At 50.4% G+C, this 26808-nt stretch overlaps 1 protein-coding gene across 1 annotated transcript in view; it reads right to left on the bottom strand.

The window, feature by feature from the left end:
• TXNRD3 (thioredoxin reductase 3) overlaps positions 1–13954 on the bottom strand; it is a 34130-nt gene extending 20176 nt beyond the window's left edge. Inside the window, exons 1-6 of the mRNA XM_070358971.1 lie at positions 13951–13954; positions 13389–13831; positions 4431–4491; positions 3330–3439; positions 635–739; positions 353–425 (exon numbers count right to left, since the gene is read on the bottom strand). Coding sequence (XP_070215072.1) covers positions 353–425; positions 635–739; positions 3330–3439; positions 4431–4491; positions 13389–13831; positions 13951–13954 — 796 coding nt within the window. The remainder of the gene's footprint in view (positions 1–352; positions 426–634; positions 740–3329; positions 3440–4430; positions 4492–13388; positions 13832–13950) is intronic.
• Positions 13955–26808: the final 12854 nt, after the last annotated feature.

Below are 26808 nucleotides of genomic sequence, written 5' to 3'. Positions count from 1 at the left end.
GGTGTCGGTTATAATATCCACGCAGAGACACAGAAAAGCGTCACGGCCAACCTAGGCAAGCATGATGGGGCACACCCCGCTGCGAGACCATAACCGTGAAACACCCCCATGTGGGTGCAAAGTTATCCTGGCACACGCGGTGGAACACTTGGGGCATGGAATTTCCCTTTGCAAAATCCTCCTTAATCATTTTCGTGTTATCTTTCTGGTGTCTCTTGTTAACACAGGACCGGGGACGGTGTCCTCAGCCCGAGGCAGGCGGGTCACCCTCTGGGGCTGTGGTGAGGACCAAGGCAGACCAATGAGAACCAAAGACAACAAGCCCCCCGACGACAGCAGGAGAGCCACTCACCCCAGGCCGTGCCACGGGGGGACGGGACCACGAAGTCCAGCACCATGACCTTCCTCCCCAGGACAGCGGCTTCCTGCGAACAGAGACACACGGAGACCTCATCGTTTTCCCGACCTTCCCCTGAAGGATGAGACCGTGTCTGTGAAGAAACAGTCTCTCCTCTTTCTTAACCCAGCCATGCCACAACAGCAGCGCAGACTGGAACGGCCTAAGTATCGACGGCAGAAGGGAGGCTTATGGCCATCGCCGTGAGGATCATCCATGGCGGTTGCTTCTTCTCACCTGAGCACACGAGAGGCCCCCAGAGCCCCCACCGATGACGATGAGGTCGTAGTCATACGCCGGATCCTGCTGGAGGAGCTGCTGTAATAAACCACTCTGATGTGCCTGGGGGAGTCAAAGGACAGAACACAGCATGACCGAGCTGACTCAGCACACACGGCTTCTATAGAAACCTCAGGGACAGTTAACCTGAAGTGCAGGTAAGCTGGACTGTGAATTTATCTGGAGGGTGTTCGGCCGGGCCCGACTAGTCAGACCGATGCCACAGCAGATAAATGCACTGGTTATCACCCAACAGGGAGGCACATGTCAGATGGCGGGGAGGTCGGGCCTCATCCCATGTCAGACAAGCTCGCTCCGTAAGCAGCTCTCTGGGCCCTTCCTGCTGGCTCACTCTGTTCTCCTCAGACCTTAACCATAACAATGAGCTCACTGGGTGGCACTTAACCTGGCCCCTGACTTCTGCTCTACTGGAGGCACACACGCCTTGCCAAGCGGGGGACTCCCCTCCCGGGTTAAAAGGTGTAAAAAGGCATGAGGAACTGAGTGGTTAAAATGTGAGTGACTCTTGAGCACACTCTGCCCTCAGCAAGTGTGCAGGAACCGAGAGGGTGCGATGGAGCCAAGCAGGGCTGCAGGTGTCAGCGGGTCGCACGTGATGGGAGGCGACGGAGAGGCTGGCCTCCCACCTTAGCGATTAACTGATTCCCTCTTTTCCCTTTAAAAACGTTCACGGCCAAGCAGAATCCTGCCAGCTGGTTCTGGGACGTGGGTCCCCTTCTCCCCAGGTGCCAGCTTTTCTGACTGAAGCGACTTTCCTTTCGACCAGCACTTGGCTCCGAGGATGGCTGGGAGGGGCGAGCACACGAGCCTGATGTAAGACCAGGAGCGGCATCCTCTGCCCGCGTCCACCTGCGCTAGTCTTCTCTGAAAACAGTGCTCACACATCATCGGCGGGCATGCACTGTGGGTTTTCTCCTGATTTTTCATAGGTTGACCTAAATCTTGCAACTTCCGGTACAACACAAGCCTTCTGCTTCATCTGTTGGGAAAGGTCAGGGCTGACCCGGAGGCACAACCTGATGTCCACGTGGCCCTCCCTGCGGCCAGAAGCAGCGTGGACAAGGCTGGAGGCTCCACGTGAGGCTGAACGGCAGTTCTGTCTGGGCGAGGTCGGCTGCTCAGTCATCACGCTGGCTCCCGAGCCGGCTTGTCCTGCGAGTGCCGTGCGAGTGCTGCAGGACCACAGACGCGGCGAGGCGCATGGCCCCGGCCCTGGCCCCGGCCGGCAGCCCCCCGCCTCGGGTGCTCTTGGGGGCGTCCACCTCGCACAGAGCTTCTGCCCGGGGCAGGGCTTTCAGCCTCCGAGGAGACCCGGCGTCTCTGCAGCCCGAAGCACCCCCCACACCCCGTGACGCACTTTCCCAGCGGGCACTGCCAAGCCCAGCGCCTCCGAAGGCGTTGGACGCTACAGCAATGGCACCTGCTTCCAGGACGGATGAAGCAGGCAGTTTCTGGAAACTGATGCTGATCCCAGATTAACGTGCTATGTAGACAACTTTTCTCCCCACAAAAGTGTAATTCTTTCTTTTTAAATGTATGAAGCTTTTAAAAAATCACTTTATTTCTTCTTGGCTGTGTGGGTCTTCCCTGCCGTGCAGGCTCCCTCCAGCTGCAGTGACCAGGGGCAGCTCTCTAGCTGTGGTGTGCGGGCTTCTCACTGCGGTAGCTTCTCTTGACGGGGAGCACGGGCTCTGGGTGCTGGGGCCCAGTAGCTGCAGCGTTCAGGCTTGGTTGCTCTGCTGCACGTGGGATCTTCCTGGACCAGGGATCAAACCTGTGTCCCCTGCATTGGCAGGCAGGTTCTTATCCAAAGTACCACCGGTGAAGCCCCAAAAATGTAATTCTTAATTGAATCTAAACCTAAGTATTTAATCCACCACCGCTGATGATTACATATATAAAGGACCTATGAGCAGAGTTTTAATAAAAGCAAACAGATAGTTAAAATAAGGTCCTTATTATTACATATCAATTTTTATCTATCTCTACGTAACCAAATGATTCCTGTTCATTTCTGCATTCTAGGAACCAAACAGAGCTTCTCAAAGCTCGCAGGCCAGCAGCCTTGGTGGGAGAGCTGTGCTCGCTGGGCTGGACTGCCAGTGCTGACCTCATTTCCCTAAACCTCGAGGTGGAAGGAGGCCTCATTTGTCCCCATTTGGAGGGAGAGAGCAGGGCAGCCCACCCTTCTGTCCTCCAAACTCACTTGAAACCTTCTCCTTCTCAGCGTTGAAAGTTTGAATTGGTAGAAAAGTTAATTTCTCTTAAAGTAATCATGATTATCTGATAATCATCCTATAGTGCCTAGTCGCTCAGTCATGTCTGACTCTTTGGGACCCCATGGACTGTAGCCCACCAGGCTCCTCTGTCCATGGGATTTCCCAGGACAGAATACTGGAGTGGGTTGCCATTTCCTCCTCCAGGGGATCTTCCCAACCCAGGGATCGAACTCGGGTCTTCCACATTGCAGGCAGATTCTTTACCATGTGAGCCACCAGGGAAGCTTTTGATTTTACAAGCTCCAAAAGACACAAATGAACAGATTTGCAAAAACCATTTCCACCTCTTTTAAGTATTTTCTTAAAAACAAAATTTGGACACACAGCCTTCAGAAACACACGGTACTATTTACCTGGAAAGTGTGGTCACAGCCGCCCACGTGCACTCTATTCACGAAGACACTGGGCACAGTCCTCTGGCTGGTGATCTCCGACAGAGCCTCCTGGACACTGGCCCCCTCATCTGAGGATGAAAGATCAGAGACGGAAGACCCTGCAAAGGTCCCGAGGCTCCGCGACAGAGCCTCCTGGACACCGGCCCCCTCATCTGAGGATGAGAGATCAGAGAGGGAAGACCCTGCAAAGGTTCCGAGGCTCTGTGAGCTGAGCTGAAGTGCTGCGACACTCAGATGCCCACATGCGCGTCGTCAGCTTCACGAAGCGACGACTCAGGGGTTCAAAGGAAGCCTTACAGAATAAAGAGCAGACTCATGACTCCTTTTTAAATGAACACTTTCAAATTAGAATCTGATCTATAATCCACTGGCTAGGCAGAGACAGATAAGAATCGTCTTTAAAGAGCAAACATAATATATGCTCTAACGGTGGTAACACAGAAAATACATCCAACAATTACATTTGAAAAAATCTTTATGCTCATAGTCCAAAACATACCCTCCACTCCTAAAAACTGAACCAGGCCCTCGGTCCTTCAGGCTCCCCATGTGGTAAACTCTTCAGCAAAGTCTCAAAGATTCAAGAGCATTTCACTTATTAAATTGACCTGGCTAAAGAGAGGGGTGAAGTCTCATGAAGGCAGAGATTGGGCTTTCTGTTCTCCACGCACACCCGTGGAAAGTGCATGGGATTCAGAAGCAGGAAAGCGGGAACACTGGCGCGCCGGCCCTCCTGGGGCTGCGCTCAGGAGATGGGCAGACCCGCCTCGTCCTGATACTGCCTCCTCTAGGCCGCCGGACAGTGGGCAGACACGCCTGAGGACCACCAGCACTGCCTAACACGGCTGCCTTCCATCCCCCTCAAATGCAATGTACGCAAAAATCCACGCAAAGTACTTCCACATACAGGTTCATCTTCTGCGGGGTTGGAGGTAGGTGCAACCAGCTCATCGAGCCCAAAGAGACGGGAGCAAACTGAACTGAACGAGGCAATACAAGGAAAGAAGTCAATCTTGTGGACGTTGATTACAAACAACAGGTACGAACCATTCTACTTACCAACTTGATCAAGTTCCAAGATGTTACAGTCAACTCCCAGAGAAGAAAAGAGTTCTTTAACCTGCAATGAAAATGCACCTGCGTTCTCCTCCCGCAGAGACCAGACACAGCTATGGAGTGTGGGCAAGGCAGCAGGGACGCTCAAGCAGGCCCTTCAGGAGTGCGAGCCCCGGGCCACCTTCCCAGAATGACCTCAGGCCACCGTTTCCCTTCTTTTACAACCTGCTGTCTCACTTCCAAATCTGTACCTTTCACTCAAGCCTCTTTCTTGGAACTCAAGACAAGCAGCATTTCTCCAGCTGGGTAACCCCAGACGCCTCGCACGGAGCATGCCCCACACCAACCCACCTGTGTCCACATGCCCTCTCCTCTCTGTTTTCTTTCAACAGTCACTAAACCATTCAACTGTCACACACCTAGGATGGCTCATCCATTGTTCCCCAAACTCAACACGCAACGATGAGCAGGACACCCTCCCTGCCCGCCAGGAGGGGAGGCAGATGCCCCCACTGTCACCATCTGCCAGTTGCCTGAACACAAAGCCCTGGGCCCTGCCATGCAGACAGGGGCCCAGCAGTGAGGTGTCACCAGGAGCTTGTCTGTGACTATGGAGAGTTTCAGACCCCCTCCTGCAGCCTCTTCCTGCCCTGCGCCTACTCCCCATCCATCCAGAAGTCTCCACAGCACTCTGCATGGAGCGGCTCCTCTTTCCAGTCCCTCTCAGCTGATCTCCTGAGCCAGCAAGACCTTCCAGGGGAAATTCTCAGTCACCTCCTGGGAGTTCTCCAACTGCCGCCACTGAGGTCAATCAGAGTCCACCGTCAGAAGGACTCTGGCCCTTCAGTGACCTCAGCCCTCGAAGGGGAGCCGAGGGGCTCCAGCTCCAGGACAGAGGCGCGAGGGTCTTGGCCCGTCTGCCCCTGGTAGATGTCCACGGCTGGTGAGAGCTGATTAAAAAGGGCCACTGAAGTCTCTGGAAGTTGAGGGCACACAGCAAATGAGGCAACGCATATTCAAGAGAATCTACTAGATGTCAGTAAGAGCGGGGAGCCTCAGGGACCCGTCTTCTGCCCCCGAGCGTGACAGAGGTGCCACTGCAGGTGGCCGTGGCCGAGGAGACGAGGCGCCCTGCTCTCTGGGGTCCCAGCCGCCCCAAGATGGGCCGTTGCCATTTCTATCGCTCAGGTCCGAGTGGCAGAGGCTGTATTACTGGTGAGTGTGGCAGCAAGGGAAAGCTCTCCTCCTGCACCACCTCATTCATAGATCAGAGTTTCTGTCCCAGGCGAAAACAGCAGGGCCCTGATCACGCTGCCCAGCCCACTGGCAGGGCAGGGCTCCGGGCTGGGAGAGGCAAGCCAAGGAGACCGGAGGCTACACCCTATCAGAGCAGCTCATAAAGCAGGCTGTTCCAAGGGAAGCGGGTAGGCACCCCAGCTCTGGAGCAAGGTCTCAGAGGCCGTTCGGGGCAAGGGGGAAACCACAAGATTAGAGAGCGCTGAGCTCCACCCTAAGAAACTGACCCTCTGGCATGGACTGTGGGGCGGTTCACACTCAGGCACAGCTGAGAGGCCTATCAGAGTCAGAGGCTGAGTCAGAGGATGCCAGTGGCTCCCCCTGGCAGAAGGCTAACTGTGAGCCACCGGTCAGCAGAGAGCCAGGAGGAGACGTTGAAGAATGGCCCTGCCAGGGTAAGAAAAAACTGCAAATCTGCTCAGTGACGACCGCTGCAGAGGGGCCCGGCTGGCGGCTGCCTGGCATGAAGAGCTGACTCACTGGAAAGATGAGGGCAGGAGGAGAAGGGGCGACAGAGGACGAGATGATTGGATGGCATGACTGACTCAACAGACATGAGTTTGAGCAAGCTCTGGGAGATGGTGAAGGACAGGGAAGCCTGGCGTGCTGCAGTCCGTGGGGTCACAGAGTTGGAGCGACTGAACAACACCACCACAGAGCAGTTCACACCCCAGGGCACTGCCAGGAAAGCAGAGCACCTGACCCGCAACCAGAGGAGTGTGACACCCGGGCACGACACTGAGAGTCCGACAGTGTAACACAGGCGGCCGCTGAACCCGTCACCCCCGGTGGCTGCACAGACCCACGGCCACACCTCAGAGGAGTGGAAACAGACTTCCTGAAAATAACCCATCAGAGATACACAAGCAGAAACCGGCCACAGAGAAGGACGGCTGCACTGTCTAGAGTGGCTATAATGCATTACCGGAAACGCCCTGGTTTCAACAACAAAATGACCAGACACACAAAGAAACAGCACAGGGGGTCCACACACAAGCAGAAGGCAGGCAGGAGAAGCCGCCTCTGAGAGGCCCCGACAGTGCGACGGACAGGAAAGTCACCCATGTAAATGCCTTTAAGGAGCTTGAGAAAACTATGCTTCAGGAGATCCGGAGAAGCGTGACGGCAACGTCTCACCCAGTGGAAAACCAATAAAAAGACAGGAATTATGGACAGGAACCAACTGGGTATTAAGCAATTATGGGAAAGTGCAATACCTACAGTCAAAATTCCACTATGGTGTCTCAACAGTAGACTCGGGCTGGCAGGACTTGCAGAGCTGAGGACTTGAGTGGAGAGTGTGCAGCCTCACGCCATGGAGGGAAAAGATAAAGGACAGGAGCCTAGAGGAAATCGGGCCAGCATGGAGCACAACACACACAAGGCGTGAATACCAGTAAGAGAGGAAATAAAACGCAAGAATAATATTTGAAGAGATGCCCCCAAATAGCCCAGATTGATGAAAAACAGTAATCCAAATATCCAAGAAGCAAAATAATGGAGAAGACTCTTGAGAGTCCCTTGGACTGCAAGCAGATCCAGCCAGTTCATCCTAAAGGAAATCAGTCCTGAATATTCTTTGAAAGGACTGATGTTGAAGTTGAAACTCCAGTACTTTGGCCACCTGATGCAAAGAACTGACTCATTTGAAAAGACCCCGATGGTGGGAAAGACTGACGGCGGGAGAAGGGGACAACAGAGGATGAGATGGTTGGATGGCATCAGTGATTCAATGGACATGAGTTTGAGCAAGCTCTGGAAGATAGTGAGGGACAGGGAGGCCTGGCGTGCTGCAGTCCATGGGGTCACAAAGAGTCGGACATGACTGAACGACTGAACTGAACAAGTGAATTTAGCAAAGTTACAGGACACAAAATCAATACACAGAAATCACTTGCATTTCTATATACTAACAATGAAAAATCAGAAAGAGAAAAATAAGGAATCAATCCCATTCATCACTGGAACCAAAGAATTAAATATGTAGGAATAAACTTACCTAAGGAGACAAACAGTGTTCTTGCCTGGAGAATCCCAGGGGAGCCTGGTGGGCTGCCATCTATGGGATTGCACAGAGTCGGACATGACTGAAGCGACTTAGCAGCAAGGAGACAAAAGAACTGTACACAGAAAATTATAAGACACTAATGAAAGAAATCAAAGACAACATAAACAGATAGAAAGAGATTCCATGTTCCTGGGTAGGAAGAATCAATATTGTGAAAATGACTACACTACCAAATGCAATCTACAGATTCAATGTGATCCCTATCAAATTACCAATGACATTTTTCACAGAACTAGAACAAAAAAATTCATAATTCATATGGAACAAAAGATTGCAAATAGTCAAAGCAGTTTTGAGAAAAAAGAATGGAGCTGGAGGAATCAACCTTCCTGACTTCAGGTTATACTACAAAGCTACAGTCATCAAGACAGTATGGCACTGGCACAAAAACAGAAATACAGACCAACGGAACAAGACAGAAAGCCCAGAATTTAACCCATGCACCTATGGGCACCTTATTCTTGACAAAGGAGGCAAGGACATACAATGGGGCAAAGACAGCCTCTTCAATAAATGGTGCTGGGAAAACTGGACAGCTACATGTAAAAGAATGCAATTAGAACACTTCCTAACACCATACACAGAGATCAACTCAAAATGGATTAAAGACCTAAATGTAAGACCAGAAAGTATAAAACTCTTAGAGGTAAACATAGGCAGAACACTTGATGACATAAATCAAAGCAAGATCCTCTATGACTCACCTCCTAGAATAATGGAAATAAAAACAAAAGGAAACAAGTGGGACCAGATTAAACTTAAAATCTTTAGCACAGCAAAGGAAACTATAAGCAAGGTGAAAAGACAACCTTCAGAAATGGGAGAAAATAATAGCAAATGAAACAACTGACATAGGATTAATTTCCAAAATATACAAGCAACTCATACAACTCAATACCAGAAAAACAAACAACCCAATCAAAAAGTGGGAAAAAGACCTAAGCAGACATTTCTCCAAAGAAGACATACAGATGGCTAACAAACACATGAAAAGAGGCTCAACATTGCTCATTATTAGAGAAATGCAAATCAAAACCACAATGAGATATCACCTCACACCAGTCAAAATGGCCCTCATCAAAAAGTCTACAAACAATAAATGCTGGAGAGGGTGTGCTCTTGTGCTGTTGGTGGGAATGCAAACCACTGTGGAAGGTGGTATGGAGATTCCTTAAAAACTAGGAATAAAACCACCATGCTATGCTATGCTATGTTAAGTCACTTCAGTCGTGTCTGACTCTGTGTGACCCCATAGACGGCAGCCCACCAGACTTCCCCGTCCCTGGGATTCTCCAGGCAAGAACACTGGAGTGGGTTTCCATTTCCTTCTCCAATGCATGGAAGTGAAAAGTGAAAGTGAAGGCGCTCAGTCGTGTCCGACTCTTAGCGACCCCATGGACTGCAGCCCACCAGGCTCCTCCGTCCACAGATTTTCCAGGCAAGAGTACTGGAGTGGGGTGCCATTGCCTTCTCCGAAAACCACCATATGACCCAGCAATCCCACTCCTAGGCATATACCCTGCTGCTGCTACTGCAGCTGCGTCGCTTCAGTCGTGTCCAACTCTGTGCGACCCCATAGACAGCAGCCCACCAGGCTCCGCCATCCCTGGGATTCTCCAGGCAAGAACACTGGAGTGGGTTGCCATTTCCTTCTCCAAGGCATATATCCTGAGGAAACCAAAATTGAAAAAGACACATGTATCCCACCGCTCACTGCAGCACTGTTTACAACAGCTAGAGCGTGGAAGCAACCTAGATGCCCACTGACAGATGAATGGATACAGAAGTTGTGGTACATACACACGATGGAATATTACTCGGCCATAAAAACGAACGCGTTTGAGTCCGATCTAATAAGGTGGATGAACCTAGAACCTATTATACAGAGTGAAGTGAGTCAGAAAGAGAAAGATAGATATCGTATTCTAATGCATATATACGAAATCCAGAAAAACGGTACTGAAGAATTTATTTACAGGGCAGCAATGGAGAAACAGACATAGAGAATAGACTTACGGACATGGGGAGAGGGGAGGAGAGGGCGAGATGTGTGGAGAGAGTAACGTGGAAACTTACATTACCATGTGTAAAATAGATAGCCAACGGGAATTTGCTGTATGTCTCAGGGAACTCAAACAGGGGCTCTGTATCAACCTGGAGGGGTGGGATGGGGCGGGAGATGGGAAGCAGGTTCAAAAGAGAGGGGATGTATGTATACCTATGGCTGATTCAGGTTGAGATTTGACAGAAAACAGCAAAATTCTGTAAAGCAATTATCCTTCAATAAAAAAATAATTTAAAAAAAGGAAAGGAATCCTGACCCAAGCTACAGCAAAGATGAACTCTGAGGACATCAGACTGAAATAAGCCAGTCAGAAAATGGCAAATACTTTCAGATTCATAGGGCAGAAAGCAGATGGTGGTTGCCAGCGGCTGGGGGTGGGGATGGAGAGTTACTGTTTAATGAGGTCAGAGTGTCAGTTGGGGAAGACGAAAAAAGCTCTGTGGGTGGACGGTGATGGCAGCACAAAACAGGAACGGTCTTAATGCCATGAAACCTAAAATGGTTAAAATAGTAAACGATATTATGCGTATTTTATTATAGGGGAAAAAAAGCTAACCAATGCAAGTATGTTTTCAATCCACAAAAGTGTGAATAGAGGATTAGGGAAAACATGGCTTGAAAGTTAATTGGGGCAAGGGCACGTTTTCACTCTTGAGTTTGGGCTGCGCGGTCGCCTGACTCAAGGAGCTCCCTGCCCGGTCAGCTGCCCCCGCTCCGTGCACTCCTCTCAGGTGGGACTCCAGCCCAGGGCAGGCCCTGTCACTCCTCTCCTCCCGCCCGACGTCATCAGGCCCACGCGCAGCGGCACACGTTTAGACCTCAGTACCGCTGAGCAGCTGCAGGCCCGCCCGTTCCCACGTCGCTCTCCTGATTCCCTTCCTACAGCCTACGTTCAGCCCAGTGTTTTCATGTTTTCATCTCCTGCCTTTGCTCACACGAATTCCTCAACTATTGAAGCTCTACCTTGCCTACGTCCAACTTATCTGTCCAGGACCAGCTTAAACATCACGTCTTCAGTTCCTCTGACCCCACAGAAGCAGATGCTTTACCTCTCATCCCCACAGCAGCTGCCTCGCATGCACGTGCTCTTCAGTGCGTGAGAACAGGCTGATTACAGCTCCTTCAGGCCATGGGTTCTTGAAAGGCAAGGCCAGGGGTAGGGATGTGGAATACGGTGTCCAGTTTGGGTGATTCGTGGTCAAGTTACTGCACAACTCGTTTAGTGAAGGGTCATGTGTAAAGACAGACGATACGAAGGCACGAAGAGCTTGGCCGGGAGAGAGAAAAGCACTCGGGGAAAGTACTGGAAGACCTGCCGTCCGACTGGAGGCCAGGTTCCTAACTGTGCGCGGGGGTGACAGGCACCGCCAAGACGTTTCAGATGCACAGATCTGGGCTCCACTAAAAAGGTGTGATTGAAGGCGGGAGGAGAAGGGGACGATAGAGGATGAGATGGTTGGATGGCATCACCAACTCAATGGACACAGTGTGAGCAAACTCCGGGACTTGGTGATGGACAGGGAGGCCTGGCGTGCTGCAGTCCACGGGCTCACAACGAGTCGGACATGACTGAGAGACTGAACCGAACTGAAAAACGTTCTAGTTATCAAAGCTGTCCAATTATGTAACAGGACTCAAAGTAGTGGCCATGTTGTTAGAAGCCGTGACGCACACAGAACAGAAAATCATCTGTCCTAAGATGTTCTGTGTCAGCAAAGGTTCGACCAGAATGATGTAAAGCCGTGTATTCATTCAACCCATTTACCTGCCTCACACTGTTCTGGGCCCCAGCGACATAGCAGTGGCCACGCACAGTTCTGATGGCTTGGCTCTTTTATAAGCTTCAAAGGACAACTTCAATAAGCAGAGAAAGAAGACAAGAGGTTGGAAATAAACCAACACATATGTGAGAATCTGACAGGTGATTGGTGAGCATTCAAACCACAGTAGAAAGAAAGGACTCTCCGAAAAAAGAAGAGGGGCAACTAAGTTATAAAGGAAAAAAGGAACTGGATCCCCACACATCCTCGGCTTCAAGTTCAGGTGGAACAGAGAAGAGGGGTGTGATAAGCACACCTGAAAACTTCCAGCAGCCCACACAGGAGGCTATCTTTGTGACCTCAGAGTAGAAAGACTTAAAAAAGGCACAAACCAGAAAAGAAAAAGTGATAGATTCACTATGTTAAACTTCCACTTCAGTTAAACAAAACATCACATAAAGAGAGTAAAAAGAAAAACCCAGTCTGGGCGATTTTCCAACACATAGAACCGAAGGACTAGAATCCACAATATATAAAGAATGTCTACAAAATGAGTATAAAAAAATAACCTAATAGAGAAAGAAGCAAAACGCCTGAATGTTTCCCAGAAGAGGAAACTCAAATGACCCATAAACACAGGTAAAGATGTTAAGTTCATCAAGAAAACGCAAAACTAAGGCTACAGTAAAATACCATCTCATAAACACCAGAATGGCAATAATTACATGTATCAACTGTTGGCAAGGATGTAGGGCAGTGGGAACTGGTAATACACCAGTCAGAGGGCAAGTGTATAACTGTGTGGAAAAACATTTCGGTATCACCTAACTAAGGAAAAAATTGTGCCTCCTCTGTGGCTTAGCAATTCAGCTTCAAGACATCTCCTCTCAAGCAGGTCTTGTGTGTGTGCACTGGGGGATGCGGCAACAATAGGCATGGCCATATTGTATTTGAGAGCAAAATACTAGGAACGTCAGACCTGATAACACTCAGGAACAACACAGCAATGAAAATTAACAAACCACACTTACAGACACTAACATGCAGTGATCTCTAAAATATAACTCTTGGGAAAAACATGCAGAATATAAAAATCCATGACTCTACTTACACAAAGTACCAATACAAGCCAAAAGGAGCAAAGTATTGTTTAGGGATACACACGTTTGGCAGCAAAATTGTTAAGGAAAAGCAAATGACTCTGGCCAGTGGTTGCCCTGGGAGGAGTGGAGAGGATGAACCAGGAGGCTCCTGCTGGAGTGTGGTCTGCTAGAGAACTGCAAGGTGCACGTGTGACACACACACTTGTTTGAAAAACGTGCAAATCATTATCCACCTGACAGCAAGACTGAGAATCCTAATTTCACCTCTGACCCGACAACTTAGGCTTGTGCCTCGTTCATGCGTTGTTTCAACTCTCAAACGTAGAAGCAGCCTTTAAAATCGCCCAGCCCCATCCTACAGACGGCTTCGTCCTCCAGCGCATCACTGCTCCAACTCTCAGCTCCCGCGCGTGCCCCGCGTGCAGCCCGGCCTAAACCGCCGCCCGGCCGGCCCGGGGCACGCGGTGAGCCGCAGCAGCCCCGCCACCCGCCGCCGTCGTCCCCAGGACGGGACCCGAGGGACCTGTCCCCTCAGGTGCCCCTAGGGGCCCACGTCCAGCAGGCTTTCGGCCAGGGCAGGACCGCGCGGCCCAGCCGAGGGCGGATCGGACGAGCCCTGACCGAGGCCGGGGCGGGGCGCCGTGGGGGCCCGGGGCCCTGGCCGCCTACCCGCGTGCTGTGCGGACAATAGGTCTTGCTGAAGATGACCACGCGGTGGCCCTCAATGAGACCCAGCAGGCGGCGCCGCAGCTCCTCGCGGGCCGCGCCGGACAAGCGGCCGGCCCCGGGAGCCGGCGGGCGGGCCCGGCGCCCGGGCGGCGACGGCGGCCCGGCCGCGCCGCGGACATTGCCCAGTCGGCGGCTGGGGGACGAGCCCCTCCCTGGCGTGGAAAACGTCTGTGCCCGTGAGGGCGGCGGCGGCGGCGGCGGCGGCTGCGCCAGGACAGCGGTGTCGCTCCCGCACGGGCAGAACCTGCCCAGAAACCAGACACCGAGTTGGGGCGCCGAGTGGGAGTGAAGGCCGGACCGCTCGCCCTGCTCCCGGCTCTGCCCCGCCCCCGGCTCCTCCCCGTCCCGGGCGCTCGCCCCACCCTCGCCACGGGCCCCGCCCTCTGCCCCGCCCCGTCCCCGGCGGTCGCCCAATCCCGGATACGCCCCGCCCCCCGGCCCTCGCCCCACCCACGCCGCTGGCCCGCCCTCGGCTCCGCCCCGTCCCCGGCGCTCGCCACACCCATACCGCTAGATCCGACGCTCGCCCCGCCCCGACGCTCGTCCCGCCCCGACGCTCGCCCCACCCACGCCGCTGGTCCCGCCCCAGCCCCGCCCCACCCTCGGCGCATGCGAAGTAAACCACTGAGACACCGCAGTGCTGTACTCGCCCAGTCTTCATAAAGTGGCGGGTGTCAGGCTTCAGGGTCTTGTTAGCTCGATATGGTGCGCGCACCGCGGGATCGCCGGGTCTCCGTGTGGTCCCCAGGGGTGCCCCCCGTGAAGAGCTTACTTCCACTCTTATTTCCATTCCACCAGCCCCCTCATGCCTCCTTTAGATACACGGTCTTCGGTGAGGTTGGACGTCTCAACCTTTTGGAAGGAGTGAATAAATAAAAACCATCTTTACAAAAGATGGCTATTTTTTTTAAAGCTTATATCCCACAAAGCAAATAAAAATACTAGTGAAACATAGACAGTGTATTAAAAAGCAGAGACATCACTTTGCCAACAAAGGCCAATAGTCAAAGCTATGGTTTTTCCAGTAGTCATGTATGGATGTGAGAGTTGGACCATAAAGAAGGTCGAGCGCTAAAGAACTGATGTTTTCCAATTGAGGTGCTGGAGTAGGCTCTTGAGAGTCCCTTGGACTGCAAGGAGATCGATCAAACCAGTCAGTCCTAAAGTATATCAACTCTGAATATTCATTGGAAGGACTGATGCTGAAGCTGAAACTCCAATACTTTGGCCACCTGATGCAAAGAACTGACTCATTGGAAAAGACCCTGATGCTGGGAAAGATTGAAGGCGGGAGGAGAAGGGGACAACAGAGGATGAGACGGTTGGATGACATCACTGACTCAAAGGACATGAGTTTGAGCAAACTGTGGGGCATAGTGAAGGACAGGGAAGCCTGGCATGCCACAGTCAATGGGGTCACAAAGAGCCGAACACAACTTAGCAACTGAACAGCAACAACTGGGTTTCTATTAGCTACCTCATATAGCTACGGCATTTTAAAATGAATTTCCTAGGTTGCTACCCCTCAGTCCCTATCGCATGGAATTCTGGAGGCATTTTTTTTTTTAATCTTTGGTACTTTATTTTATTTTTTAAAAGTATTGTCATTATTTTGCCTTTTTTTTTTACTATAAATTTATTTAATTGGAGGCTAATTGGAGGCATTTCTAATAAAGGGACCCTAAGTTTCTTGGGCTCCAAAATCACTGCAGATGGTGACTGCAGCCATGAAATTAAAAGACACTTGCTCTTTGGAAGAAAAGCTATGACAAATCTAGACAGCATACTAAAAAGCAGAGACATGACTTTGCCAACAAAGGTCCGTCTAGTGAAAGTTACGGTTTTTCCAGTAGTCATGTAAGGATGTGAGAGTTGGACAATAAAGAAAGCTGAGTGCTGAAGAATTGATGCTTTTGAACTGTGGTGTTGAAGAAGACTCTTGAGAGTCTCTTGGACTGCAAGGAGATCCAACCAGTCAATCCTAAAGGAAATCGGTCCTGAATACTCATCGGAAGGACTGACGCTGAAGCTGAAACTCCAATACTTTGGCCACCTGATGCGAAGAGCTGACTCATTTGAAAAGACCCTGATGCTGGGAAAGATTGAAGGTGGGAGGAGAAGGGGATGACAGAGGATGAGATGGTTGGATGGCATCACCCACTCGATGGGCATGAGTTTGAGTAAACTCCCAGAGTTGGTAAAGGACAGGGAGGCCTGGTGTGCTGCAGTCCACGGGGTTGCAAAGAGTCGGACACAACTGAGCAACTGAACTGAACTGAAGTCATCTGTGCCAGAATGGGAATCCTATATGCATCATTTGGGTGGATGGGTGGAGGGATTCGGGGCTAACTTGCTCACCACAACTTACAGCCCCCTGCGGCTGCAGGGTGAATGTATTAAACCCAAATAGAGACATTCAACCACAAGACCAGCAGGCATGCTTGGCCCCTCTCAGGGGTCATCTCCTGACGCCTGGCTCAGCGTGCTTCAGCCACTGCCTGCTCCTTGTGTGGCAGACACACTCCTGCCTTAGGGTCTGTGCATTTTCTGTTTACTCAGCCTAGATGTTGCTCCTCATCCAGCAAATCTAACTTTCTCTAGGGGATGGTATGAGAGGGAGGCACCTGAGGTCCCCTCTCAGGCAGGCCAAGGTCAGTGCAGGTCTCCTGCTGACCCTTCATGCACAGCCCCTTGCAGATCCCTTCTCAGTGTCTCCCACCTTACTGTGGGATTGGCTTTATGTTGACAAATATGAGGGTAAGAAGGAGACAGGGCGCCCACAGCTTCAGCTTAGGTTTATCGTTCTCAGTACCCTTGTGCCAAGTTAGTTATCTCCTTGGCCCTGAGGACGCCTCTAACTTTCAGTTCAGTCGCTCAGTCGTGCCCGACTCTTTGCGACCCCATGGACTGCAGCACACCAGGCTTCCCTCTAACCTTAGTTTTCAAAATTTAAGACTTCCACAGTCAAGATTTTTTATTTTTACAATAAACCTTGTGGCTGGGATGGGCTTACTACCGTGTCCCTTCCTGTCCTCACCTCCAGCTTCTCCTGGGCTAGAGGGTGAGTCACCGACAGGAAGGATAGGGGTAGCTGGTGTTTTCCTCTGCTCCTGGCCTGACATCTAGTTAACCCATCAGAGCTTCACTGGTGGGCCTTTCAGAACTGTGACACCGTTTTTAGGAAACTGTTTCAATTAAGGTCGGAAAAGCACAGGCAGCTTAGCTCTGAATCTCAGCCCCATTGCTTCCTAGGCGGTGGTCTGAGACAACAGTCATAGGAGGAGATTAATGTCAGCTCCTACCTCAAAGGGCCATTGTGAATTTAGGTGAGTCAGTACCCTCGTGGCTCAGGGGATTCAGCAACTGCCAATGGCCGCCAGTGCAGGAGAAGGGAAGTGAAGTGAAGTGAAGTTGCTCAGTGGTGTCTGACTCTGCGACCCCGTGGACGGTAGCCTGCCAGGCTCCTCCATCCTTGGGATTTTCCAGGCAATACTATTGGAGTGGGTTGCCGTTTCCCTCTCCAATGCAGGAGATGCGGGTTCAATCCCTGGGGCAGGAAGATCCCCGGAGAGGACACAGTCCAGTGCTGCTGCCTGAAAATCCCCTGGACAGAGGAGCCTGGCGGGCTACCGTCCACGGGGTCGCAAAGAGTCGGGCACGCCTTAGCAACTAAACAAGAAATACACGTAAAGTGCTCAGGACAGCACCTGGTATGTGCTCAGCACACAACCGGTACCGTGTGTGATATCTCATTATTCACTCCTCCCAGCAGCCCCAGAAAGGAGAGGGTATTGTCTCCAACGGGTGAGATAACTAAGGACGGAGATGGGAACAGGATCTTCCCAGAGTCACATGGATGTGGGGAGGCTCGTGAGACAGACTCTGTTCCCCATCATCTCTTGCTAGAATCAGCACTGCATTTCCCTTCAATTCCCTTTATTATGTAAGCCAGCTGAAGTTGTGGTTTCTGTTACTTGCAATAAAAAGCATGTTAACAACTAAAACTAGTTCAGGAATATGATGTTAGGTGCAGAAAAATCCATGACTCACAATTTCTTAATGGAGTGTATATATATATATATTTTTTTTTTTCATAAAACACCCTCCTTTGTCCTTGTTAACTCTTCAGTCCTTAAATTCTATTCATCCAAAGATTACTGTGGCCAAATCTACTTTCTTTTGTCAGTATCTGTATACATACCCTTTTCTATCCTTTATTTTCAACATATATCTGTCTTTTTCTTCCATATATGTCTCCTTGGGCAGGAAATAGCCTGATTAATTATCTCTTATCCCTTGTGAGTTCTTAATTAATTGAAGTCAGAGTCAAGGAATCAGATGACAGAGACAAGAAGATATTGATACAGAAAGTAGATTAGTGGTTGCCTCGGGCTGGGCAGTACGGAAGAAGAAAGGGAGGCTTGAGGGGTGGAAGCTAAGGGTTATAGGATCTTTTTTGAGAATAAAAATGTTCTAAAATTGTGGTGCTGGTGGGACTTTCCTGCTGATGCAATGGTTAAGAATCTGCCTGCCAACGCAGAGGACACGGATTTGATCCCTGATCCGGGAAGATCCCACAGGCCACAGAGCAACGGAGCCGCTGGTCCTCAGGCGAAGCCACCACAAGGGAAGCCTGGGCTCGCGACTAGAGAAACTGAGTGCAGCGAGGATGACCCAGTACAGCCAAGAAACAAAACAAAACTGTGCATGGATGCATAACTCCGTAAATATACTAAATGCCTGTGAGTTTCTACTTTAAATGGGTACATCGCATGGCATATGCATTATATCTTAAGTTGTTAAAGAAGATAGGAATAAATAAAACTAGAAAACTAGAAAGAATGCTTAGAAGTTTGACGTATACTGTTGTCAAACTCATTTATATATAAAATTTTTGCATATATATAAATAATAGAAAGGAAAATGAAGTGGCTCCGTCGTGTCTGACTCTTTGCAACCCCATGGACTGCAGCCTACCACACTTCTCCATCCATGGGATTTTCCAGGCAAGACTACTGGAGTGGGTTGCCATTTCCTTCTCCAGGGGATCTTCCCGACCCAGGGATCGAACCCAGTCTCCTGCATGGTAGGCAGACGCTTTACCATCTGAGCCACCAGGGAAGTCCCTATAAATAATAAAAGTATTGCATATATACAAATATTATATATCAGTTCAGTTCAGTCGCTCAGTCGTGTCCGACTCTTTGCAAGCCCATGGACTGTAGCCCGCCAGGCTCCTATGTCCATGGGATTCTCCAGGCAGGAATACTGAAGTGGGTTGCCATTCCCTCCTCCAGGGGATCTTCCCGACCCAGTGATCAAACCCACGACTCTGATGTCTCCTGCCTTGGTGGGTGGGTTCTTTACCACTAGCGTGGCCGGGAAGCCCTGCAAAGAGGCCTTAATAAACAGAGCCAGGGAGGGCACGGTGGTGCATTCGCACAGGGGCCACGAGCTCGCCAGGAAAGAGGGGGGGGGGGGCGGCTCCGGGGTCCCCTCTCATCGGCCGCAGAGCCTCCCGCCGAGAGCACGTGGCCTCCGGCCCCGGCCTGGGGATGTCTCCGCGCGGAGGGCGAAGTCCGCTGCGGGGCGGCCTGTACAGCCGCCAACCTAGGGCCCCCACGGGAGATGCGCAGCCCCGGGGGTTCTCAGACAACCGGGCCGGGAAGGGCTCGGCTCAGACGCTGGAGCGAGCGGGGACTGGAGCCGACTGGCCGCCAGGCGGCAGTGGCCGCTCAGGAAGCGGGGCAGTGGGCGGCGCTTCCTCTCCAGCCACCTGGGAGCAGGTGCGTCCCCCCTCCCCCCACCCCCGCCCGCGCCGGCGCACCTGGGCGCCCCGGGACCGCGGGGGCCGGGCCTCCGCGGGATGTCTCCCCGCTCAGCGGCACCCGCTTCTGCTCTTAAACAGGTCGAACCTGTCTCGAGTTCACTGAGAAAACAGGTTAAGAGCACGCTGTGTGAACCCTGGAGGGTTCCGCGGAGCAGCGGGGCCCGGTGGAGACGCCCCCATGATCTCAAATTTCCGGGTCCTGCGCCAGAAGGCTCGGGCACAGGCATCGTCGTCAGGAAGGACGGATAAAAAGTGTGCTGGGCTTGGCCTATACTGACCCGTTGAAACCCCACAACTGCTTCCGATTGTCTGAGCTACCTGGGTTACCCTCCTTTCACAGACAAGGAAACTGAGGCCCAGACAAGTCGTGACTAGCTGGAGCCCACATCTTAGTAGGTGCCCAACAGAGACTTTATCTTTTGGGTTCCAAAATCACTGCAGATGGTGACTGCAGCCATGAAATTAAAAAATGCTTGCTTCTTGGAAGAAAAGCTATGACTAACTAGGCAGTATATTAAAAAGCAGAGACATTACTTTGCCAACAAAGGTCCATCTAGTCAAAGTTATGGTTTTTCCAGTAATCATGTATGGATGTGAGAGTTGGACCATAAAGAAAGCTGAGCACTGAAGAATTGATGTTCTTTAACTGTGGTGTTGGAGAAGACTGTTGAGAGTCCCTGGGTTGGACTGCAAGGAGATCCAACCTATCCATCCTAAAGGAAATCAGTCCTGAATATTCACTGGAAGGACTGCTGCTGAAGCTGAAACTTCAATCCTCTGGCCACCTGATGCGAAGAACTGACTCTTTGGAAAAGACCCTGATGCTGGGAAAGATTAAAGGCAGGAAGAGAAGAGGACGACACAGGATGAGATGGTTGGATGGCATCACCAACTCAACGGACATGAGTTTGAGTAAACTCCAGGAGTTGGTGATGGACAGGGAAGCCTGGTGTGCTGCAGTCCATGGGGTCACAAAGAGTCGGACACGCCTGAGCAACTGAACTGAACTGAAGGGAGATGCGACATGAAGTTGGTAGGGGGTGGGGCTGAGGAGAGGAAGAGACAGTGAGCTGAGGGGCGAAAAGGCCGGAGAAGGATGCCTGCCGGGGCAGCGTGGAGCACTCCACAGCCCATGGCTGCAGGGGACCCACATGACACGGCCCCTCTCCCCAGAGGCCTGGGCAGGGAGGCGCCACGCCCTCTGGGAGCTGGGCCCAAGACCCACACGCCTAGTAAGCAGCTTTGGATCACGGTGCCATCAGCCCAAACTCTGACAGGTTCTCAGGGCCCTTGCACAGACCAGTTTGTAATGCTACACTTGTGTGATTTTCCGATTAATGTCAGCATGCCCCTTCCCCAGACCGCAAGTCCCAGGAACTCTGGGAGCAGGCCTTGGGGTCAGCACTGAGTGGGTGCTGGCCCTGTGGCTGACTCTTAGGGAAGGTAGGGCTGGAGCCAGAGAACAGAAGGTTCACGGTGGCAAGGGTGCAGGGTGGGGACCTGGGGCTGCGGTTTTCATCTTGTCTTGCCCGTGCCTGTCTCAGGCCATGACTCTCTCCTTGGACACACCTGTGTCCTTTAGCTCGAGGGAGCTGGAGGGCTGCTTGGTGGTTATAGACGGTGTCCAGAGGACAAGAGTGAGTTACTGACTGTGGCTCTGAGACCACTCCCTTAGCTGCTTTCCTGCTGTGAAATATCCAAGTGCAGCCCCCGGCTTCCCTGGAAGGGCTGGCTCAGGGACATAACCAGAAGGGGACTGAGCGGGCTGTGTTTTGGGGGGCGGAGTGCTGTCACTCACCGCTCTTTCTCTTGTCCTCCCAAGGACTGGTCATTGTGGCCTCATAAAACTAGAGCCAGCACGTTGGCCCCTGATTCGGTTCCTATTCTCTTGCACGAATGACCTCACCTAAAATAATTCATTTTGCTCCTCAACCATAGAGGTGTCGTATCTGCGGGTTGAAGATGCAGAGTAATAGTCATTGGTAAAGTGGCTGCTTTCTGCAAGTTCCCGTATCTAAACTGAATGACCAGCAACTTTGATTATTAGAATCCTGGTTGTTTTATTTCTGTACTTTCTTATTTTGCAGAATTATTTGTGCTTCTTGACTTTAAACTGTGATGAGTGAGAATTTTCCGAGAGGAGGGGTGGGTGTGCTTCTTGCCTTTCTTTCTCCTTTTTTTAAACAGTGACAGCCCCTAGGTAGGTAGGCGCTTGTGCTCAGTCGTGTCCAACTCTTCTGCGACCCTTTGGACTGTATCCCATCAGGCTCCTCTGTCCATGGGACTTTTTTCAGGCAAGAATACTGGAGCAGGTTGCCATTTCCTTCTCCAGGGGATCTTCCCTTTCTGGGGATGGAACCTGCATCCCCTGTGGCTCCTGCATCGCAGGCAGATTCTTTACTGATGAGCCATCGGGGAAGCCCCCAAATGTGACAAATGGGTAGGTAGGGACAAGAATTAGTGCCTAAATAAAATCAACCAACAGTAATGCGTACATACTACTGCTTTGTGATTCTGACAGATGGTAGTAATGGGCAGCAAACCTGTAGAATAGAAAGCCTATAAAACAGGCCTCAGAGCACCATTCTTTTGTCAAGTTGTGATGAAGGATACAGATTCAGGGCAGGAACTCAACCAGCCAGAGAGTGTGCGTGACTTTCTTAGGTCTGCAGACAAGATGTTTATAACACACACGAGAGTGCCATTCTAAGTTGCAGAGACATCAAGCCTGGGCTGGGAGAGGGGTTTTCTCCATTTACAAAGCCCATGAATCTGGCACTATACTGGATTTATCCCAGCCTCAGAGAAGCAAAGGGCTCCCCCAGTGGCTCAGCAGGTAAAGAATTCACCTGCAGTGCAGGATACACAGGACACGCGGGTTCGATCTCTGGGTCTGGAAGATCCCCTGGAGGAGGAAATGGCAACCCACTTGCACATTCTTGCCGGAAAAATCCCATGGAGAGAGGAGCCTGGTGGGCTGCAATCCAAAGGCTTGTAAAGAGCTGGACACGACTGAGCCTCAGAGAAAGAAAAGACACGGAGCCTGAATCTTATGAAATCCAGAAAGGGGAGGACTCAGGAGTCCAAGGAGTGGCATTTCAGGGCTCGTCCTGTGGGAGTAGGGCTGGGGCTACAAGTTTCCTTTCATCCCACCAAGAAGCTCTGGGCTAACCCCACCCATCCACTTTCAAGTCCCTGGATGGCTGAGAACGACCAGCCATGAACAAGCAGCGGCCCACGGGAGCCTCCTGGGTCATGCCCTTGCTTGCCTGGTGCGTGCACCTGTGCCATGCTGGGTTCCCTTTTGTGGCCACTTCTGCCATCTGGTCTCATTTTCTTGGCTCAACCCTTGGGCTTTAGAAGAATTTCCACAGATCCTGGCTTTCTCCTTCCCTCTTTCCCCCACTAGGGAGGACAAGGACACCTCCACCTAAGCTTTGACTCCCAAGCACCCACCAACCAATTCCTTTGTGGAGTCACCTAGCCAGCCTGCAAACCAGGGGGCAGTGGGAAGGGGTGCCTGGGAGGGGGAAGAGGAAGAAAGGGGGGTGGCAGGCAAGGGTCTGCAGCTTGAGGGCGGACCCCATTCCCACCAGACAGCTGACCGTCTGATCACTGTCCCTTCTGGCACCAACACCACTAACGGCTCAGACCTACTCGCACACCTGTGAGATGATGCAAGACTCTGAGTGTGAGTAACAAGAAAGCCCTTCCAGCATGTTCTCTAAAGAGTAACACAACAAAACAGCGAGGGAGGAAATTTTATAGAGAAAGCAGAACAGGGACTCTGAATGTAATTAATGGCTTCAGACAGATGCACAAGTGTATAGCCTTTGTTAAAACAACAACAAAAAGAAACAAAACCAAAGAAGGTCAAAAACTTGATTGCTAAGTTAGGGAAAACCAAAAGTCAAAAATGGAATATTCACATTCTAGGAAAACTAAGCAAGGAATTATCATAAAAGGACAAAGAAGTAGAAAGCATGAAATAAAAGTCAAGGGACACGAAGGATACATCAAAAATATTGTAAAAGCCATCACACAGGAGGTCTGGAAAGAGAGAAAAGGGAGATGTTCCACGAAATGACGGAGGACATTCCCCCCAAGCTGAAGAAATGCAAGAATGCTGAGAATGAGGGCCCCTCAAGGGGTCAAAGCAGCAATAAATGGCATCTTCAACATTCTCTACCCTGGTGGCTCAGATGTAAAAGTGTCTGCCTACAATGTGGGAGACCGGGGTTCGACCCCTGGGTTGGGAAGATCCCCCTGGAGAAGGAAATGGCAACCCACTCCAGTACTCCTGCCTGGAAAGTCCCATGGATGGATGCAGGAGCCTGGTGGGCTGTGGTCCATGGTCCCAAAGAGTCGGACACGACTAAGAGACTTCACGTGCACTTTCAAAGTTCTCAGTGGAAATCAGCTGGAATCTATAACTTTATATGAAGTCTAACTATTACAATGCTACCATTCGTTGTGATGGCAAAATAAAGACATTTCCAGGCATGCAAGAAGCCAAATATTTAAGGCCCACAGACATTCTCTAAAAACACACAATTGCTGGGCAATGAGCTCTACAGAAGAGAAACGACGGTGTACAACAGTGATCGGGTAAAACAGTTAAAGCTTTTTTTTTTTTAACGTATAAATGAGTGTTGGGACTTCCCTGGTTGTCCAATGGCTAAGAGTCCATGCTCCTAATGCAGGGGGCCTGGGTTCGATCCCTGATCAGGAACTAGGCCCCACATGCTGCAGTGAGACCCAAGACCTGGTGCAGCTAAAGAAATAAGTACAATAAATACTTAAAAACCAGAGTCAATGAGTGTTGGTTGGTTAAAGTGAGGTATTTTAAATGACAGGAGAAGGCAATGGCACCCCGCTATAGTACTCTTGCCTGGAGAATCCCATGGACCGAGGAGCCTGGTAGGCTGCAGTCCATGGGGTCACGAAGAGTCAGACACGACTGAGTGACTTCACTTTCACTTTTCACTTTCATGCATTGGAGAAGGAAATGGAAACCCACTCCAGTGTTCTTGCCTGCAGAATCCCAGGGACGGGGGAGCCTGGTGGGCTGCCGTCTACGGGGTCGCACAGAGTCGGACACGACTGAAGCGACTCAGCAGCAGCAGCATTTTAAATGACAACGGGATACACCACCTGGAACACTGACAGTGTCCTCAGACTCTGGACAGTCGTGCCCTGTCCTGGGTGAGCATCCAAAAGGAGTGTGTGGGCACCTCTTCCAAAAGATGGGTGCTGGGCTGTGCGTGTAGCCCAGCAATATCCACACCCCGGGACGACGCAAACGCTCGTGACACAGCTGCAGAAGGAGCGTCTGCACGCACGCGGCCAGCAGCAGCGCCTTGCGCTTCTGTGCGCAGGAGTCGCAGGGGCTGACGCTGAGCGGAACGAGCCAGACAGGAGGGGAAGATGCGGAGGCAGACATGTGGGCTGAGAGACTCTGGGCACCGTGGTGTTGGCGGGCCCTGTTCACCTGTGGTGGGAGTGAGGGCGGCGTCACGGAAGCTCAACGAGACCTGGTGGTGTTCTGTGTTGCCCTGCGTCCTGTTGGCAGGGACATGTTCACCTTGAGAAATCCACCAAGCTGTGCACCTAAGATGTGGGCGTGTAAAGTATGTGTGTTACACTGTAATGAAAAAAATAGCATAATCACGGAACACAAATTCTAGAGAACTCGTATACGGAGCGGACAACTGAGTTGTCTGACTTGTTGGGGTGACTTAACTACAGATAGTGGTTTCTAAATGTAACCTTAATTAGCACTCTTAAAGGGTGAGAAGATTAAGAAAATTCAGTTGGTATAACAAAATGTAAGGAAGGGGAGAAAAATCAAGAAGTATAACACACACAAAACCAAACCCAAAGGAAGGAACAAACAATTCTAACAATGTCAGTCATTATATTAGGTGTGAATGGGTTACCTGAATTAATTAAAAGAAAAAACCCTGGTTGGATAAAAGTAAAAACTATATGAAGTAAATATCTAAAAGAAATAATCCAGCAAAAATGAACGTGAAGGAAAGAAATGCTAATAAAACAAAAAAGAGGGTAGTTCTAAATTCAGATGAGATAAAATCAAGGCCAAAGCGTTTAATAGAAAAAGAAAGAGGTATGTCATGCTGAACACAGGGTAACCGATGATCATTTTACTGCATTTAAAGCTCCACTTGTAAATATACAGAGCCAGAGCATGGCAGAACCACAAATAGAAGAAAAACCAGATCCTCAATGTCTTAGTGTGCAATTGTGACAAAACTCTCATAGAAAAAAGTAAGTAAAAGAGGATTTGAATAAAACAAGTAATGAGCTTAATCTAACCACCCTTCTACTCAACTGACAGAGATTAAATATTCTTTTAACCACAAATGAAATATTCTGAAAAACTGACATGTGCAATGACATAAGGGAAATCTTATTCAGCTGCAAAAGCTGCTATTATTTAGGCTGATTGAAATGCAATAGAAATAGAAATTAACAATACATCTTAATAGCTCGTGATTAAAGCAAAAATTAAAATATATAATGTGTGAACTATTTATGTCTAAATGATCACAGACATACCATATCACAGAATCTTTTTCTGCAATAGCAGTACTCAAAGGAATAGGTGGGCCTTATATGCATTTATTAGAAAAGATCGAAAATAAAGGAAATAAACTTTCAAATCAAGAAACTACTTAAAAACCATTAAAAAAATCCAAAAAAGTAGGAGAAGGCAATGGCAACCCACTGCAGTACTCTTGCCTAGAAAATGGACGGAGGAAATGACAATGCTCCTCCTGCTGTGGACGGAGGAGCCTTGTAGGCTGCAGTCCATGGGGTCGCTAAGAGTCAAACACGACTGAGCAACTTCACTTAAAAGAAAAAAAAAAGAAAAAAAAATCCAAAAAAGTAGAATGATGTAATTAAAACTAAAGTAGAAATGACTGAGATACAAACAAGAGCAATGCATCTGATCCACGAAATAGTTGTTTCGAGAGACGAAGAGATAAAAGAGAACAGCTCAGGAAAATAAAGCTGTATGCCAATCCCCTCCATAAACACACACGCAGAACACCTAACGAGCGTGTCACATAGAACAGAGGCCCGAGGGTCGCATGGACGACGGGGTGCCTTCCACACAGCACTCTGCCTTCCCCGCGTCCCAGCGTGCTTCCCCGGCCCTGCCTGCTTCTCCCTCTTCTCTCCCCAGCAATTGTGTACGTGTGTGTGCCAAGTCGCTGTAGTCGTGTCTGACTCTTTGCAACCCCATGCACTGTTGCCTGCCAGGCTCCTCTGTCCATGGGGTTCTCCAGGCAAGAATACTGGCATGGGTTGTCCTGTCCTTCTCCAGGGAATCTTCCCAACCCAGGGATCGAACCCAAGTCTCTTACATCTCCTGCATTGGCAGGTGGATTCCTTACCACTATAATTGTGTATATATCTATTTATTTTTTTACGGTTTTGTGAGTCTCTTGGTCTTGTTCTCTAATTTGTCTTTTCTTTAGTTTCACATTTTTTGTTTCTTTGTGT

This window comes from Bos mutus, chromosome 22 (assembly GCF_027580195.1).
Source record: "Bos mutus isolate GX-2022 chromosome 22, NWIPB_WYAK_1.1, whole genome shotgun sequence".
Taxonomy (NCBI): domain Eukaryota; kingdom Metazoa; phylum Chordata; class Mammalia; order Artiodactyla; family Bovidae; genus Bos; species Bos mutus.
This window is presented reverse-complemented; position numbering and strand designations above follow the sequence as displayed.